Genomic DNA, 17,356 nt, shown 5'->3' with positions numbered 1-17,356 from the left:
GGAACCCAATCTAAACAAGCTACCAAGTGTAACTCTGCCAGTGTAACTACAGAGCTCGCCAAGATAACACGTGGGCAAGGAGTAGACTCAATAACAGATGAAGGATCTGTAGTAAGAAAGGTAATTAGTTCCTACTCATTGCAAAATCTTTCTGAAATCTCGTATAGTTGTAAAAAATGGCGTATGGATTACTGTTTTGCTTGCCGTCAGAATCCAGGAAGAGGGAAGGAGCGCGAAGGAGCAGAAGATTCAAACGTTTTGTAGGCCAGGTCTTCAGTTACTTCACTTTGCTTTCCCTCATAGTTTCAGCTTGTGATAAATATATGATCTACGCTAATAAAATCTGCTTCTAGTTACTACTTGGCCTGCTTCCTGGATCTTGATGACCGTGCTGACCGAGCAGACAAAGAATAAAGTGGATCAGGTCAGGATTAAGTGCACATACAGATAAGGTGACAGTAATGTCAAAGCCCCTGGGTGAACCTTGATGCAAAGCCACGTCTCCTCTGTATTGTTGCATGTTGAGTGAGGTCTCAACAAATTTGAAGTGTTATACAAAAGCACATACACAAATTAACCTACAATCTTTTTGTATGGTTAACCAGAAACACCTAAAGTAAAAACCCAATATTTGTATGGACTAATGCTACGGTTATAATCATAATCTTGCTAGAAACAATATACTTTTACAAAACCTTTGAAAAGTACTTGGGTCGCTGTCCATGAATTACGTACCTGGATGTCTTTGTTTAGAATGGCTGGATGTGGGTGTTGGGGGTGGTGTTTCCCCAGTACCTTGTGTTTTACACATGTAAGTCTTTTCTGTGGTCTCGAGCGAACCTATCATAAACAAAATACAAAATGTACACATTGGATTACAGGATTATCAAAAATCTCAGAAAAAATTCAAACAATGTTATGCGTCAAACTTTGTTAAAACCAAACATTTTTGTCTTGGAAAGGGTGTGTCTGAAACCAGACTCCTCAACAGAAGGCCAGAAAATAGGTATGCCTTTAGGTGTTTTCTTTTTGTTATGGAGTATGGTGACACAGTGACATTTTTATTATAAACCCCATAGTGCTTTGTAATTGAGCAGTACTTGCTACTGTGTGGGTAGTGTTCTCTCTCTCTCCCTGAACTGAGATCTTGCCAATGAGCCATTTTCCCATCTAACATGAATATACTATGGGTCATCATATCCAACTATCTGTACTTATTACCCCATATACTCACTACGCTGAACTTACAGTCACTACTGTCTACTCCCATTGCTAAGTACAGGGGTTGGGAGTAAAAGAAATGCTTCACAACCTGCTTCCTCAGGCACTTTTGTATGGTTCCCCCCAAAAATGGTTCAAAGAAAGAATTGCCTCTTTTGCAACTGAAGATTTACCAACCTAGCAAATAGAACCTCAGGCCATAAGAAGTTGCTTCCCACAGAGGGTTCAGATAGAGTAAACGTTTTTTTTCTGTCAGGGTCATAAGGGCTCAGCAGAAGAAATTTGGTAAACCCCAGCACCTGCTACATGGCATGTCGGGCCCACTTGACACCTGGCCACTGAAGTTCAGAAAACAGTGTCAACTGAGCAAGTGTGGATGCCATTAATATGAGACCACTTGAAAGAAAGGGGATTAGGGATCTATAAAGTAGTTACAGTTATTTATGTTCAGAAAGGAAAGTAACACTTTTTTGTTTTTGGAACTAATCAATGAGGTCTTGTTGAAGTTCCAGGATCATGTGTAAAGTAATGCACTTGGACTAATAGTTGCCCTTACTTGAAAAGTCAGAAGCTAGCAGAGTTACCAAGAATGAAAAGGATGCATTAAGAAAGTTTCTTGGCTAGCCCAAGCAGACAGTCCACCTTTTGAGTACAGATACTGCCACATTCCAGACACCCACAACCTAAACTTGCAGCTGATATTGGAGGAGAAAATCTAGACCCAAGAAAAGCTATAAGTGCTAAAGATTTACTAGAACAATGGGGCTTGGCCACCACTTGCCTGGTGAAAGATAGTTAATGGGATGGTCTATCAGTGCAATATTGACTTCTGCAATATTAATGAATGGGTTGATTTAGCACAAGGCTTATTTCCAGAGTTACAGTGTCTTCCCCCTGTGGGTGTGTAGTATTGAGGCTGAATATGGGTGCAACTTTACTTCATCTCAGCAGCTGTGATGTAAACCATTCTTCCGGAAAGACATACATGAAAACATTAAGCTAATACATATGCACTAGAGCTCTACCATGTTAAGATGCAGGTAATATACATATGTATGGTCTGATTTTTATTCTTAACACATCCAATATGATGCATGAGACCATATGCCAAAAGCCCCAGAGAAGCATTAAGCAGACACCGCTGGGCTGGTGTGCGCCTGTGACAATTCAGAGTCTGATGGACTACATGGTTTCTACTGATAGATTGTTTCCTCTGTAGTAGGGGTAAAACCAGGAAGTGGCAAGTATAGTGCCCAAGATCTAAAGAGTTTCAGATGGCTCAAACTATGGTGTGTGCCAGTTTAAGGAGTTACCTTCTAGGAGCTAGGTTGCTGACCTTGGAACCACCATTAAATCCTAATCACACAATTAAACAAATATTAAATGTAGCTGGATAAATGCTAAAACTGAAAATATGTGTAATGTATGAATAGAACAGTGCCAACATTTTTGATGAACACTGTATGAAATAATCTATCATTGTACTTTCCCATTTAACATTAAAAAAACTCCACCATTCATCTACATAATACATTTTCATCGAGCCTATTCAAATTGCTAAAGGCATTCACAATCTCTTCAAAGATGAATATGACCAAACGGTTAATCAGAGTTATCACTAACTAGCTAAAAGAATGAATTCAGAGACAACCATGTCACCAGAGGTGTAGCACGTAAATTCATACAAAATCAAAGTAATAGAAACCAACTTCTAAGAGTCAAAGTAATTGAAAACCCTTTTACTGAAAACAACAACTTAACAGAAATACAATGTGGCTGAAAGTATATAAAATATCAGAAAAAAGATGAAACATTTATTATGGAAGAAGCTACTGACATTTTAACATTTTCTTGGTTGGCACCAAAACACTGGGAGAAGACAAAGCAACTACCTGCTTTGGGATACACAATGCTAGGTAGGTAGTTAGCTCTACATAACTGCATAAGTTAGTCAATCAATCAAAGCCAGGGAAGAAGGTCACTGCTCACCTAATCCTATTACCAAAATGCTAAAATCCTAAACCAGCGATGTCCTAGTGCAAGCAATGGTTGGTGCCAAAGTGTACTGCTTTGCATTTCGTGGTCAATACCTTAACCTGCTTTGAAAAGGACCATAAGAGCTAAGGAGATATGTATGTGCTATAACTTTGACAGTGCAATACCATTCGTATGGCCGTTTATTACCATGTCAGTTGTTTTATTAAGCAAGCATGCCTGTGCAACTAGCAAGCAAGCTCCTCTGTGTCACTTATTTCTGCAATATTGTTATGCGTTGTGATGCCAGCCTTCAAGCTGTATGTTTATTTTATTAATACTTCTCTCCTACAATAGCTTGTGTGCACTTAGCACAACTGGTATGCCATAAGGTGTGCACCAATTTTAAGATGCAAATATATTAAATGTATATATTGCTACTTCTGTTGCATTATCACAGTGTAATTGTAATTTGATACATTAGGATTCTTAGCTTTGCATAGGATGTTGAGGGTATGGCAACTTGTTGAGGTGCAAACGATGGCAATATATGTTGTTGCTTTAATTGCTATACTACAGTATGATTATGTATTAGAAAAAAATATTTTCTAACTTTTAGTTTGTGCCGATGTTCTTTAGCAATGAACATAGCCTAGGCTTTAGCATATACTTGGGATGATTTGTGTAGCATTTTTCAAATGTATACAAACGGATTTGCATCAGTGGAACAGCCCACAGGGTATTGATCAGGCTCCATCCGCCGGGTGCCCCCCAGTCCGGTGGTCGCTTGACTGTTTAATCACTACGACAGGGACCATAATCTGCAGGTGGCGCGAGCTAATGGTCCCTTGCTCATGGATAATTACAACGTCAATATATTTCCTGATTACACTACTGAACTACAGAAAGGAAGTGTTTCCTTTCTTGGAAATTAAAAGGCAATTGAGGGGGCTTGAATTGAAGTAATTTCTACACTTCCTGGTCATGCTTAAGATCATGCACAATGGTAATACTATCTTCTCCAGATTCTCTGAAGAGTCATGGACCTGGCTGGAGGGTAAGGGCCCCTGTATCCTCCTCAGGAAGCCAGGGTGACATGGTGGGTGGTCAGTAGCTAAAAGAGGGCGCTACTACAACAAGAATAGGAGATCAGGCCCAACAAAGGAGCAGGTGGCTGAGGAAAGGATACAGGTGGTAGCAGTGGTGGAACTACATAAAGCACACTCCCTCTCCTCTCCTCTCCTTGTGCCCAAAAGGGTGGGGAGCAGTGACCCTCTGAAACTGACCATGCACTGGCGGACCCTGTGCTTCGAGAGGCACAGACATCACACCCATGACAGCAGAAGGAGTGATATAACTTGCCTAAAATGGGAGCACTTAATGTTGCCTGGTTCGTGGTGGGGGTCGGCTCACGCCTGGACTTTGGCTCTAAAATGAACACACTCATGGGAGCCCACACACAATCTCCCTATGTCATCCGAAGCAGGAACTCTATGTCATACTACCGTGAGCCGACTGTTCTCTCAAGATCACATTAAATTCTTATCACCAAGCGGGGGCTATAGGGCACACTGCTCTCCAAACTTGCTGAAGGATCACAACTGTGTGCTTTGCAGTGTACATGGCGGAGCACGCTTTGGTGTATAGCCTGGGAAAGGGAGTTGGGGTGTTGTGTCGTGTTACAAACGTTTTGGGATTTTTCTTTTGAGTTTGTATGGTGATGGCAAATGTTGTTGGGCCCCACTTGGGGGGAATTCAACCTAGGGTTGATTCTTTTGTACCCATTATGACAGGTGCAATCCAACACCCTACTCTCCACCACCTCCTCCTGATCTGGAACATTCGGGGCATGGCTAGCCACAGAATACATATGGAATGCCTTCAGGAGACACATGCTTCCTTGTGTTATCTGCAGAGGCGGTGTAGGAGGTGGAAGGGCATGATTGTGGGTACTACATTTTCAAGATATGCCAGGGGTGCCTTGAAATGGGTGGCCCCTAGGACGCCCTTTTCCATGCAGCACTTGAGGGTGGACTCTGAGGGCAGATACATGGTAGTGGACGGACTGCTGGACCGGCTTCCACTATCACGGATATCACTTTATGTGCCTAACTCAAACCAGGAAGCCTTCCACAATACGCTGACACCTACACTACTTAATAATGCTCTTGCACCTTGAATTTGGGAAGCCAAATTACAATTGTGTCCCCCACATATCACCGGATCACTCAAACCAACCATTTTGGGTGCACAATCCATAACGCTAACACAATACCAACCATGATGGGCGACCCATGCACAAGTACCATATGTCTGGCGACTCCTCCATTCGAACTACAGAAACACTCTTAATACTCAGACTTAAATGATCTACATACCAGAATTGACCTTTTTTTACTGCAGCGCAGAGGCAATATCCCAGGTCTCGGTGGGCGAGTATTTAGGATGTACTTTCTTGGACTACATTCCGTTCCAGCTCACCCTGGCCCAGGGTAGAGGGGGCCAATGCATACCAGTGTGGCGCCTCACTATGGAGGCCCTTCATGACGCGGAAGTCCATGCTATTCTCGCGGTACAACTGGAACTCTATTTCCAAGACAGTAAGGCAACGGCCGCAGATTCCTTAGTGGAGTTGGACGCCTGTAAAGTAGTCCTTAGAGGCCGAGCTATCAAATCAGATTACGGTAATAAACTTGTGCTCTGCAGGGGCTTGCAGCAGCTTGAGACAGATATAAGAGCCTGTGAATTGCAAGTGCCCACAGACCCTACCCTCGTTAACACAAGCAAAACTCACTTATAGGACTACTCTCGCTAAGCTAGGTTCTTTAGATTATAGAGAATTCAAGGCATGCCACAAGCGGAAGGGGATAAGGCAGGCAGACTCCTTGCCAGGCTTGTTCGGTCGGAGTCCCATAGGAATTCAATTTCAGCAATACACACCCTGACGAAAGGCACTGTTAACACCCAAGAGGTAATCATCCACAAGTTCTGTACATACTATGGTGCACTGTATACCACTCAGGGAAACACGGATGCCACCACAATACAGGGATTCCTGAACAATTTCCACCTTCTAAGAATACAGTCTACCCTGCTAAACTAGAGGGCCTACTGACCTCAGACGAGCTATCCCTGGCTTTTAAACAAATGTAAAACCCCTAGAGCAGATGGTTGACCAGTCGAACTTTATACCACATATGTGTCACAATTAATCCCAGGATTACTGCACATCTATGAGCTAGCCCGCACCCAGGTGGTACTCCCGCCATAAGACAAGACAGAAATGCAGCCCATGAGGAGACGAAAGAGGACTCCTCTCTACAGAGGCGGTGTTAAATGGACAACTCACCACCAAGGCCATCATTCACTTACAGCACAAAATGGGAAAATGAAATTGGAGCTGTGGATGATGACTGGGGTGATGCAGTGAGCTTCCCGAGAGACGTGGCCATAAAAGCCAGCTACAGCCTCAAGCAACGGACTGATGCCAATGCCACCATTCCTATCCTGTGAGAGTGCACCAAAATTTAAAGATAGTGGCATTAGGTTACAAAAAGGCTTGCGGATGCCACAGATTCCACCATTGACCGGCTGCACTTGTACTATTAGGGATATGGAAAGACTCTGATGTCACTTTCCACAAGAAAGTTTTTAGAAACGTGGCCCAAAGGGATATTGCTCAGAAATAGGGAAGCATGACACTTCCCACGAAACAGGCATGCGAGAGGCCGTATGGACTTATATAAGCCATAGAGAAAGTGATATACATGAAACTAGGATGTGAGATAGAGCGCCCAGGGGATGGGATGGTTTATCTTCAAACCGAGCTGTTAAACGGTGCATCCAGCTTTGTGTGTGCTCTCTTCACTCCCAGCCCCATAGGAACTGGAATATGCATGCTCTCTATCCACAGATATAAGAGGCATGGCTGAGCGGGCAATACAGCAGACAAATGATCGCTGGTGTCCTGTCAAGCCCCAGAGGATCATCGCCCATCAACACAAAGTGAGTCTCCTCCAGGACGCCAAGCCATTAGTAGAATAGATTAAGGAGTTTCAATGGTCAATTGATTACCCAATTTTGTATAGGAGGTACTGCAGAGGCCACTGTAGAGATGAAGAAAGGGGCAGTGAGTAGGGAATCAAGATGGCTACTACACGATAGTGACCATTGGCTACAGAAGCAGTCACCAAATGTACAGCGTCAGCGTTCATGAACTGGGCAGAGGAGAACCTGAGACACTGAGACACTGAAAAGCCAGTTGCGAATGAAGGAATGGATGCCTAAATAGGCTAAGTAGGCCTAGCAACAGATTATCAAAGAGAGGCTGGGAACATTTAGGCAAGGTCATAACATGCCTCCGAAAGACCATGATGCGCTGGATGCTTAATTGGTGTCCTTGAACCACTGAGGAAACCTCAGGTGGTTTATGGAAGAAGACAAAGATGAGGGCTGTCACCCAAAAGATACCTTTCACCTCCGTCACAGCATGAGGGGTCACATTCAGGGCTAGACACAAAGTGGCAGGTGTCGGCGGTAGAGGGATGCGCATATGGTCAGCCCGGGGGCTTCTGGCTAGATGGAAAAGGGACGTAGGAGGGGGGCAGGCAGATGCCCAAATATGGAGCAGGAGGAACACCTCCTGCAGGACTGGGTGCGCTAAAGAGCTAGTGCAGCTAGGCAACAGGAAAATCAACAAGGCAACACGTGGTGAAGTGACATGGTGGGTGTTTCCCATGGCCGGCTGACCATAGAGAAAACACCAGAGAAGCCAGAAAAGTGTGGTGGGGCGCTGGAAGCCTCATGGTAACGTCACAAAGACTGAAGTTATGCTCTTCGGCAGAGCGAGTCTTCTCTGGTCCCCTGAATGGTGGCCGCTGGACTTGGGCCCAGTCCCTACACCTAAGCCTCATGTTAAAAATCTTGGGGTTAAGATTGACCAAAAACTAACGCTCAAGGAGCATACCAATCATATTGCAGGACTATGCTTTTATACCATTGGCCTCCTAAGACGAGTATTTCCTTATCTCCCTGATATTTACAGGAAGACACTCGTGCAGGCTCTGGTTACTAGCCGCCTAGACTACTGCAACGGCCTGCTGACGCTAGCAAACGCTGACGCAGTAGGTCGCTTGCAGGTGGTCCAGAACACGGCGGCTAGGCTGGTCATGGGTGCGCCAGCTAGGACTCCTTCTAAGCCTTTGTTGATGGAGCTACATTGGCTCCCGATACGGCAGCGTATCAGTTTTAAAATATGCTGTACGGTCCACAAATGCTTATATGGGGATGGCCCTAAATACCTCTCCCAATCTGTTGAACCATACCAACCTACCCGCTCACTTCGTTCAAGCAACCAAGCACTCCTGAAACCCCCTGCAACAAAAAGAGCGAGACAGGGAGACCGAGCATTTTCGTCGGTTGGGCCTGCCATATGGAATAAACTTCCCACAGAAATGAGGCTGAACATCAATCATCTGGCCTTTAGAAAGGCCCTGAAAACACTCCTCTTTCAGGAAGCATTTCAGTCCCATTAATATACCTGAAGATTACGACAACGTCCTGGCTAGCAAAGCGCGGAGATACCCTCATGGGATTGATTCCTGCGCGATATAAGAAATTAAAATAAAATAAATAAAATAAATGGTGGTCACTGTGCCCCCTTGCCGGGCAGCAGGAGTGGACCTAATACTTTATTAGAATCATAAGTCAGGGTTGGGTGACTGGCGTGAGTCTCCAAGATACTAAGCAAGAGGACCACAGTCACGAGAGATGATCACTGCTAGACCACCCTAATATTGGATGGTCGCCCTACAAAGTCATTACCAGAATCAGGACAGTAAAGCATCTAGCATTAAAGATTTAGTCCAGTAGGGAGCTGGATTAGAAGTGCCAGAGTAGGAGCATGCCAGATGGTTTTAGGATGAAGCACAGATACCCAAGGGAAGGCAAACCAGTCAGTCACCAAGAAAAGCAAGGCAAAGATGAGATAAATACGGTAATAGCCGATCTGCAGCAAGACCTGAAGGAAATGTGGATGGATATTCATGACCTGGGAGACAGAGTGATCAATATAAAGCAGGTACAGGACTGCAAATGTAATGTTTTAAAAAACGCAGGCTCTTAATTGAAGAACAACATACCACAATTTAGGGAAAATGAGAGGACCTGGAAATTCGCTCCAAGTTTAACAACATAGGCCTTCAAGGAAACTCCCTTCAACATGTTTCAGACTTCTTCAAAGCCATTCTCAAAAGATCAAGAAAGCATCTGGACAGTGCGCATAAGGTAGCCCCTCCATAGCTTAGACTGCAGGGCCCCCCCTGGATGTGTTCGTGTAGACATATCTTCAAAGAGAAGGAGGACAAAACGACAGAGGCAAGGCATGGTCGCCCGATATCCTTTAATGAGGCACAGACACACCTTTTCCAAAATCTCTCGAACGTCAGACTTTCTAAGGACATCAAATACAGCCAGGGGCACGTTGTCTGACTGATTTTCCAGTGAGAAGGTCAGCTCAGGCTGCATTGGGCCTAGACATCGAGGGCAAGGTGGGACCACCAGCTTTTGAAAAACAGTGAGACACACCAAGCCTGAGAGACACATGGCATTAAAGTTTGTGTTGTCACAAGAAATAACAGCCCTGACACAGCAGAGATTAGGACTGCAATGAGACAGCAATCTAGCATTTTCGAAGTGTCAGGGGATCAGTGAAGGTCGAATACCAAGCCTAAGGTAAAAATTTGCAGGCATCTCAAACTCTGGCTAGGTGTCCTCTTGTGCCTCTTCATCAGTATGTTTTCAGGTTGCTACTGCAAGGAAGTTGCAAAAACCACAGTTGATGGACAGAATGTAGAACAATGTCTTACATTCACCCCAGTACAAAGATCTGGGCCTAAATCCATCGTTTTTTTGCACTCCACACCACCCTAGGTCAGACAATGGCTATATGCAAATCAGCCTTGGCCCTGTGCCTCATGGGAACAGTCCAGCCCGAACTACCAAGCCATGTCTTTCCTAGACCGGAATCAAGCATCCAAGGACCGGTTTCTGGCTATCAGCCTTCTTCAGCCTGGATAGCTTGACTCCAGTGATGTGTGGCAGGGTATGCTCAGACGTGAGTCCCTTGCTCACTTTGCCACTGGATTCAAGCAAGCCGGGCTGAAGACAGCTGGAATGCCAGAAACCAGTCCTCGGAAGCTTGTTTCCGGTCCAGGGAAGGCATGGCTTGGCAGTTCGGGCTGGACTGTTCCCATGAGGCACAGGGTCAGACTGATATGCATATAGCCATGTCTGAACTGGGGTGGCAGAGTGGGCTAAAGAACTGTGAAGGATTAAACCCAGATCTTTTGACTGGGTGTGAGTGTTTGATTGATTCAGATGCTCCGTCCATCACCACCCCCTTTTGTACCACTGCAAGGAAGTTGGCACTGCAGATCATATCCTCTCCCACAATCCTTTAAGAAGAATACCTAAAAGGCTAGCCATGGGTGGCAGAAATGTCAGTTTGAAGGAAGCAATGACAATCACTGTCCATTAATTATTGTCACCCCCAATCTGGAGTCAAGGAGTTTGTATCCAAAGAATGCAGCGAGAAGCAGGAAATGCCAAAGCAGCGTCTGAGTGTCTCATACTAACAGATAATGATTGATTCATGGCACAGTTTGAAGATCTTAAGGTACAAACTGAAATTCACAACGCGAAACAGGCTTAGGAATGCAGCTTTAACTTCAGAACTTTAACTAAAAAGTACTGCAAATCTACGGGCTAAAACATTCTCAGAGGAGAATATCAATGGATTGTAAATTAACATTTGTGATCTTGTTCAGGACTTGTTTCATATCTAGTCCAGAATTACAATGCAAACCACCAAATAAGTTAAGACCCGGGTAGGTGTACGTAAAGAAGTTAAGACATCATTGAAGATACACTGTTCATAAACCTTAGTTTTACCTGCGGTCAAGTTGAAAGTTCTACCACGTGCTGATGCCTGGACTGGGGAAAACCAGTTCAGCACTGATCCAACTACTGGGATCTGGCGCAATATTCCCTGTAAAAAAAATTAAACAAAGCTAATGCAGATGACAAAGCTAGAAACTTGGACTTGGGTTAACATTTTGAAAAACATTCCCACCTCTTCAAGCAGTCTTTCTTCATTTGCTTTCTGCAGTTGGACCTGAGCTTCCAATATCCCTTTACGAACAACTTCAGTCATGTTTTCTAAAAGCTATGAAAGAATGTCAATGTAAACCATTTAATCAGATGTTAAACATTCATATATAACACAACATTTCAGAAAATATGTGAACAGCATAGTAAGATAAGCAATTCATCCCATGACCCAGACATATTATGTGATAAAAAATATAACACAAGAAGCTTTGATAAATCTAAGATATTTCCTGCTAACAAAAAATAAAGGCAGCACAGTCACCATATCAGCATTAAAGAACAAGTTACTTACCTTCGGTAACAATGTATCTGGTAGAGACATATAGTCTAGCCGCAGATTCCTTAACTCAGAATATCCCCATGCGTCAGACTGGATCTGGAAATTTTTCCGCAGCAGCACCACTGCGCGCCGGGTGGCGGCGCCGCCCAGCTCCGCCCTGACGTCGTCCACGGACATGACATCAGCAGAGCCATAAATGCCCCTCCCGGCACGCTGACGTCAGTTTTCATCAGAGAAACATTTCCGCGTCAGAAAGCAAAGCCATCACCACTGTGAGAATATGGGAACAGTGTGCAAAAAATGACATAAAAACAGAAGAAATCGACAGGTGAGAGAGCAGTCCTCTGAAAAGCCACCCTGCAAGAGCGAAGGCTCAATCAACGTTAAAGGGAGACAAGGATGTGAAAAAACAGCCTGGCAGAGGATAGAAAGTCCACATCCAGAAATTAACCCCGTAAAGGAGCACAAGTCCGGAACACTAGATTAAGAAGAATTCACCAGAAGACGTCACCAAAAAAAGAGACGTTGCAATCCCAATTAAAGATCCATAATGCACATAGCCAATGGACCTGAAGGAAAAGGCCAGAGAGGTGGCAAAGACCACAAGACAGGGAAAAACGGGATGGTGGGAAAAAGTGTGAACAGATTTCACACCCTACAATCCAGGACGAGGGCTGGAGGGAACACATGATCTATTAATATACTGCCTAATTCCAGAGCATGGACGGAAAGAAGCAGAGAAACAGAACGAAGCAGTCTGTGTTGGAGCGAGAGAGTATATCACCCTGCCAAAGGGCAAGCCACCCTAACGGAGGCTAGTATAGAAAACCTCAATCTGAAAAGGTCCTTGCAGAACGGGGAGGACGGGCAGGTGTTAAGGAATCTGCGGCTAGACTATGTCTCTACCAGATACATCATTACCGAAGGTAAGTAACTCGTTCATCTGATAGAGACGTCTAGACGCAGATTCCTTAACTTAGAATAGATACCAAAACCATACCCATGGAGGAGGCGGGTCTGCGACTGAACCCCACCAAGTTCCCAAAAGAACTTAGCCATCCATAAGGTATCTTAACAGTACTGTTAACCTTGGGGACGAACCACAATGTGGACAGTAATGTTAGCGTAGTTAACCACTAGAACATGAAGCTCTAAAGCGAGTGGAAAGCTATGGGAGGCAGACGCACCAGAAGCCGTCAAGAACAGCACGAAAAAAACCTTTGTGTATACCGGGTTGAAAGAAGGAGAACACAGAGCCAGAATACACGTGGCGAAGTGAGAGTTCATAACTTTGAAAAAGGGGCGGACCCAACCCAGGGTTTGCAGGATACACAGGATCCGAGGTGGCGACAGAAAGCAAAAGCCATTACCGGTCTACCAAGAAAAACAGTGGTAAAAGCACTATGAAACCTGTAAAGGCACGTGGGGCAGCAGTGGCAATAGTCTGACCCATACCCAGCAATTGCCAGCATGGAGAAGAAACCATATACCAGATAGGCTGGCGGTAAAGATGAAGATTATGACTTTGTATAAGTAAAGCTGACCCGAGGGTGTGAGAGAACCGCTGGATGCAGCGTGCCAATTACAGCAAAGTCTCGAGAGACGGCAACTTGCATAAATGGCGACCGCGCGTACGCGCAGCGGGCGCACCGATTGTGCGCCGAAGACGCGCCAAAGGTAAGCCCGTCTGCACCCGTCCGCGCCTGGACCGCGCCCAGCGCCCGGAACCCTGGCCCTCGCAGACACCATCCCGCCCGCCGGACCTACGACGCCACCGACCTCAACGCACTCAACACCGGCCGGATCCCTGGATGCTACCGAGCCACTCCGAGACGCACCCACGGACTCTTCAGCTGCCACTCCTGCAAGTTCGCCTGCATCCGGACCTGCACCGCACCCGCACCTACCAAGCCGAGAACCAGCAGCAACCACCTGAAGTGCATCCTGCTCAACACCCGCTCCGTCCACAGACACGCCGTGGAGCTCTGGAACCTCCTCGACACAACATCACCTGACGTCGCCTTCCACACGGAAACCTGGATGAACGCCTCCTCAGCGCCCGACATCGCCATCGCCATCCCAGACGGTTACAAGATCACCCGGAGGGACCACAGCAACCACACCGGAGGAGGCATCGCCATCGTCCACAGGCACACCATCCGCATCACGACCAACTCCGACGACACCCTCACAACCACAGAACACCTGCACTTCCAGATCCACACCGACCCCAAGACCACCCTCAGAGGCACCCTCATCTACAGACCCCCGGGACCACGCACACAATTCAGCGAAGACATCGCCGACTTCATCAGCCCGCACGCCCTCCCCTCCGCTGATTACATCCTCCTCGGGGACCTCAACTTCCACCTGGAGAACAACAACGACCGCAACACCGCCAGCCTGCTGGACAACCTCGCCACCCTCGGTCTCAAGCAGCTGGTGACCACCCCCACCCACAACGCCGGACACACACTCGACAACGTCTTCTCCTCCAGCAAGGACATCACCTTCAGTCACGCCACCGGACTCCACTGGACGGACCACAGCTGCGTCCACTTCAGCTACAGAAAGAACACGATCCACCACCACCAGCAACAGGTTGCACGCAGAAGCTGGAACAAGATCACAGCCGACCAGCTCGCCGCATCCCTGAGCCAGGACCCCCCCCCGCCAGCTCAGCTAACCCCAGCCAGGCCGCCAACAACCTCGCGAAGTGGATCAGCAACTGTGCAGACGACCTCGCCCCACTGAGGACCCCGCCCAGCAGACCCGGCAGTAAGAAAGCGCCATGGTTCACCGACGAACTCAAGAGCTCCAAGAAGAACTGCCGAGCCCTCGAGAGAGCCTGGCGCGGAGACCCAACACCAGACAACATGACCACCCTCAAGCTCGCCACTCGAAAACACCACCAACTGATCCGCACCACCAAGAAATCCGCATTCAAGGAACGACTGGACAACAACGCCCACAACAGCAAGGAACTCTTCAACATCGTCAAAGAGCTCTCCAACCCCAGCGCCGGAAACAACGACATCACCCCTTCACAAGACCTCTGCAACTCCCTCGCCTCCTACTTCCACAACAAGATCGCGGACATACACAACAGCTTCAGCACACAGCCAACGCACCCCACGACAGCACCTGCACCCCCCACCACCACCCTCCACGCCTGGACCCCGATCAACACCGAGGAAACCCGACGCACGATGAACTCCATCCACTCCAGATCTCCAACCGACCCCTGCCCTCACCACGTCTTCAACAAAGCCGACTCCGTCATCGCGCCACACCTGCGGGACATCATCAACACCTCCTTCGACACCGCTACCTTCCCGGAGAGCTGGAAGCATGCCGAACTCAGCGCTCTACTGAAGAAACCATCAGCGGACCCCACCGAACTCAAAAACTACTGCCCCATCTCACTCCTCCCGTTCCCGGCCAAAGTCATCGAGAAGACCGTCAACAAGCAGCTGACCAACTTCCTCGAGGCGAATGGTTCCCTCGACCGCTCACAGTCTGGCTTCCGGGCCAACCACAGCACCGAGACCGCCCTCATCGCAGCCACTGATGACATCCGAGCCCTGCTCGACAACTGAGAAACAGCGGCCCTCATCCTCCTGGACCTCTCCGCGGCATTCGACACTGTCTGCCACCGCACCCTAGTGCAGCGCCTCCGCAACGTCGGAATCCAAGAGAAGGCACTAGAATGGATCATCTCCTTCCTCGCCGGAAGGACTCAGAGAGTCCGCCTCCCCCCGTTCAGATCAGAAGCCACCGAAGTCATCTGCGGCGTCCCTCAAGGCTCCTCGCTCAGCCCCACCCTCTTCAATGTCTACATGAGCCCCCTTGCGGCCATCGTCGCCAACACAACCTTAACATCATCTCTTACGCCGACGACACCCAGCTGATCCTCTCCCTCACCAACGACCCCGCCACCGCCAGAGCCAACCTACACGAAGGGATGAAAGACGTAGCCGAGGGGATGATGAACAGCCGCCTGAAACTGAACTCAGACAAGACGGAAGTCCTCATCCTGGGATCCTCGCCCTCCGCCTGGGACGACTCCTGGTGGCCCCCTGCCCTGGGCAGCGCACCCAAACCAACAGACCACGCACGCAACCTGGGCTTCATCCTGGACTCCTCCCTCTCCATGACCAGACAAGTCAACGCCGTCTCCTCGTCATGCTTCAACATCCTGCGCATGCTACGTAAGATCTTCCGGTGGATCCCCACCGAGACCAGGAAGACGGTCACCCAGGCCCTCGTCACCAGCCGACTGGACTACGGCAACGCCCTCTACGCCGGAACCACTGCCAAACTCCAGAAGAGACTCCAGCGAATCCAGATATCCTCAGCAAGATTCATCCTGGACATCCCCCGTCACAGCCACATCTCCGGACACCTGAGAGACCTGCACTGGCTCCCGGTCAACAAGAGAATCACGTTCCGACTCCTCACCCACGCACACAAAGCCCTACACAACCAAGGCCCAAGATACCTCAACAACCGCCTCAACTTCTACACCCCCACACGCCAGCTTCGATCAGCCAACCACGCCCTCGCCGCCGTCCCGCGCATCCGAAGAGCCACCACAGGAGGAAGGTCCTTCTCCTACCTGGCCTCCAAGACGTGGAATTCCCTCCCGACCCACCTCCGCCTGACCCAAGATCACCTCGCCTTCAGGAAGCAGCTCAAGACCTGGCTGTTCGAGCAGTAGCGGACCCCCCCCTCCCCAAGCGCCTTGAGACCCTCCGGGTGAGTAGCGCGCTATATAAATGCTTTGATTGATTGATATGACAGAGACATGGAACATCGGCCTGATATGTACAATAGTGAAAAAGAACCCTATTGAAACCGGTACCAAAAGACAAGTGACAGCAGTGGCAGAATGCCAATCCATGGGCACAAGATGCTGGCAGTACAAAAGCACAAGACACGCCTGGACTAGGCGTTGTTATCACAATATGTGAAGGGCCGACAACAAGCAGTCGAGCGACAACCAACAAGAGCGAAGACCAGACGGGACCTAAGCATGCCGTGTGTGGACACTGGAACCATACGCAGTAAGCAAAGACAACCCGTAGGTGAGCAACTGAGTCCCAACGACGCCGCATTGAAGTCGCCTCGATGTCGACGACCTCGACAGAGGACTCTACTAGGACGCCGAGCCCACTGCAACCTGTCTGGAGGGAGCAAGAGGTGCCGGAATGGGCGTCGAGCCTGTGTAGTACCTGGCGTCGACCCGGGCGTCGGCACAGGAAGCCGCAAAGGGCTAGGCGCTGACTGACAGAGTGGGCCGTGCAAGAGGAATGGGTGGCACCGGCAGGGACAGTGGATGAGGATCTCCGTAAGCGAAGCCTGTGCTTACACTTACCTGTTGTCGCACGGCGGTCGCGGTAGCGACCTCGGGAACAAGCCCGATTCCGAGAAGAAGAGCGGTGACGTGAGGGAGCCGGACCAGACACCCGTGTGGCCAGCAACTTCATGCGACGCTCCCTCAAGGACTTTGGTTTCATCTTCTGACAGGCGTCACAGTCCTTGGAGTCGTGGTGCACGCCGAGGCACAACATGCAAATGAGGTGCGGGTCAGTCCCTGACATCTGACGCGCACAGGCTTTACAAGCCTTAAATCCAGAAGGCATTACACACTGTTCCCACAACACTGAAGGTGTCGTAGAAGGCCCAAAAACCAGGCCAAGGAACTGCTGG

The 17,356-nt window shown here is 48.2% G+C and overlaps 1 protein-coding gene across 1 annotated transcript in view; it reads right to left on the bottom strand.

The window, feature by feature from the left end:
- PDXDC1 (pyridoxal dependent decarboxylase domain containing 1) overlaps positions 1-17,356 on the bottom strand; it is a 399,349-nt gene that overhangs the window by 31,508 nt on the left and 350,485 nt on the right. The window contains exons 20-22 of the mRNA XM_078663195.1: positions 11,327-11,419; positions 11,146-11,242; positions 736-840 (exon numbers count right to left, since the gene is read on the bottom strand). Coding sequence (XP_078519321.1) covers positions 736-840; positions 11,146-11,242; positions 11,327-11,419 — 295 coding nt within the window. The remainder of the gene's footprint in view (positions 1-735; positions 841-11,145; positions 11,243-11,326; positions 11,420-17,356) is intronic.

Source organism: Lissotriton helveticus, chromosome 10 (assembly GCF_964261635.1).
Source record: "Lissotriton helveticus chromosome 10, aLisHel1.1, whole genome shotgun sequence".
NCBI lineage: Eukaryota > Metazoa > Chordata > Amphibia > Caudata > Salamandridae > Lissotriton > Lissotriton helveticus.
Note: the sequence above shows the minus strand (reverse complement) of the source record. Positions and strands in the feature narration are given on the sequence as shown.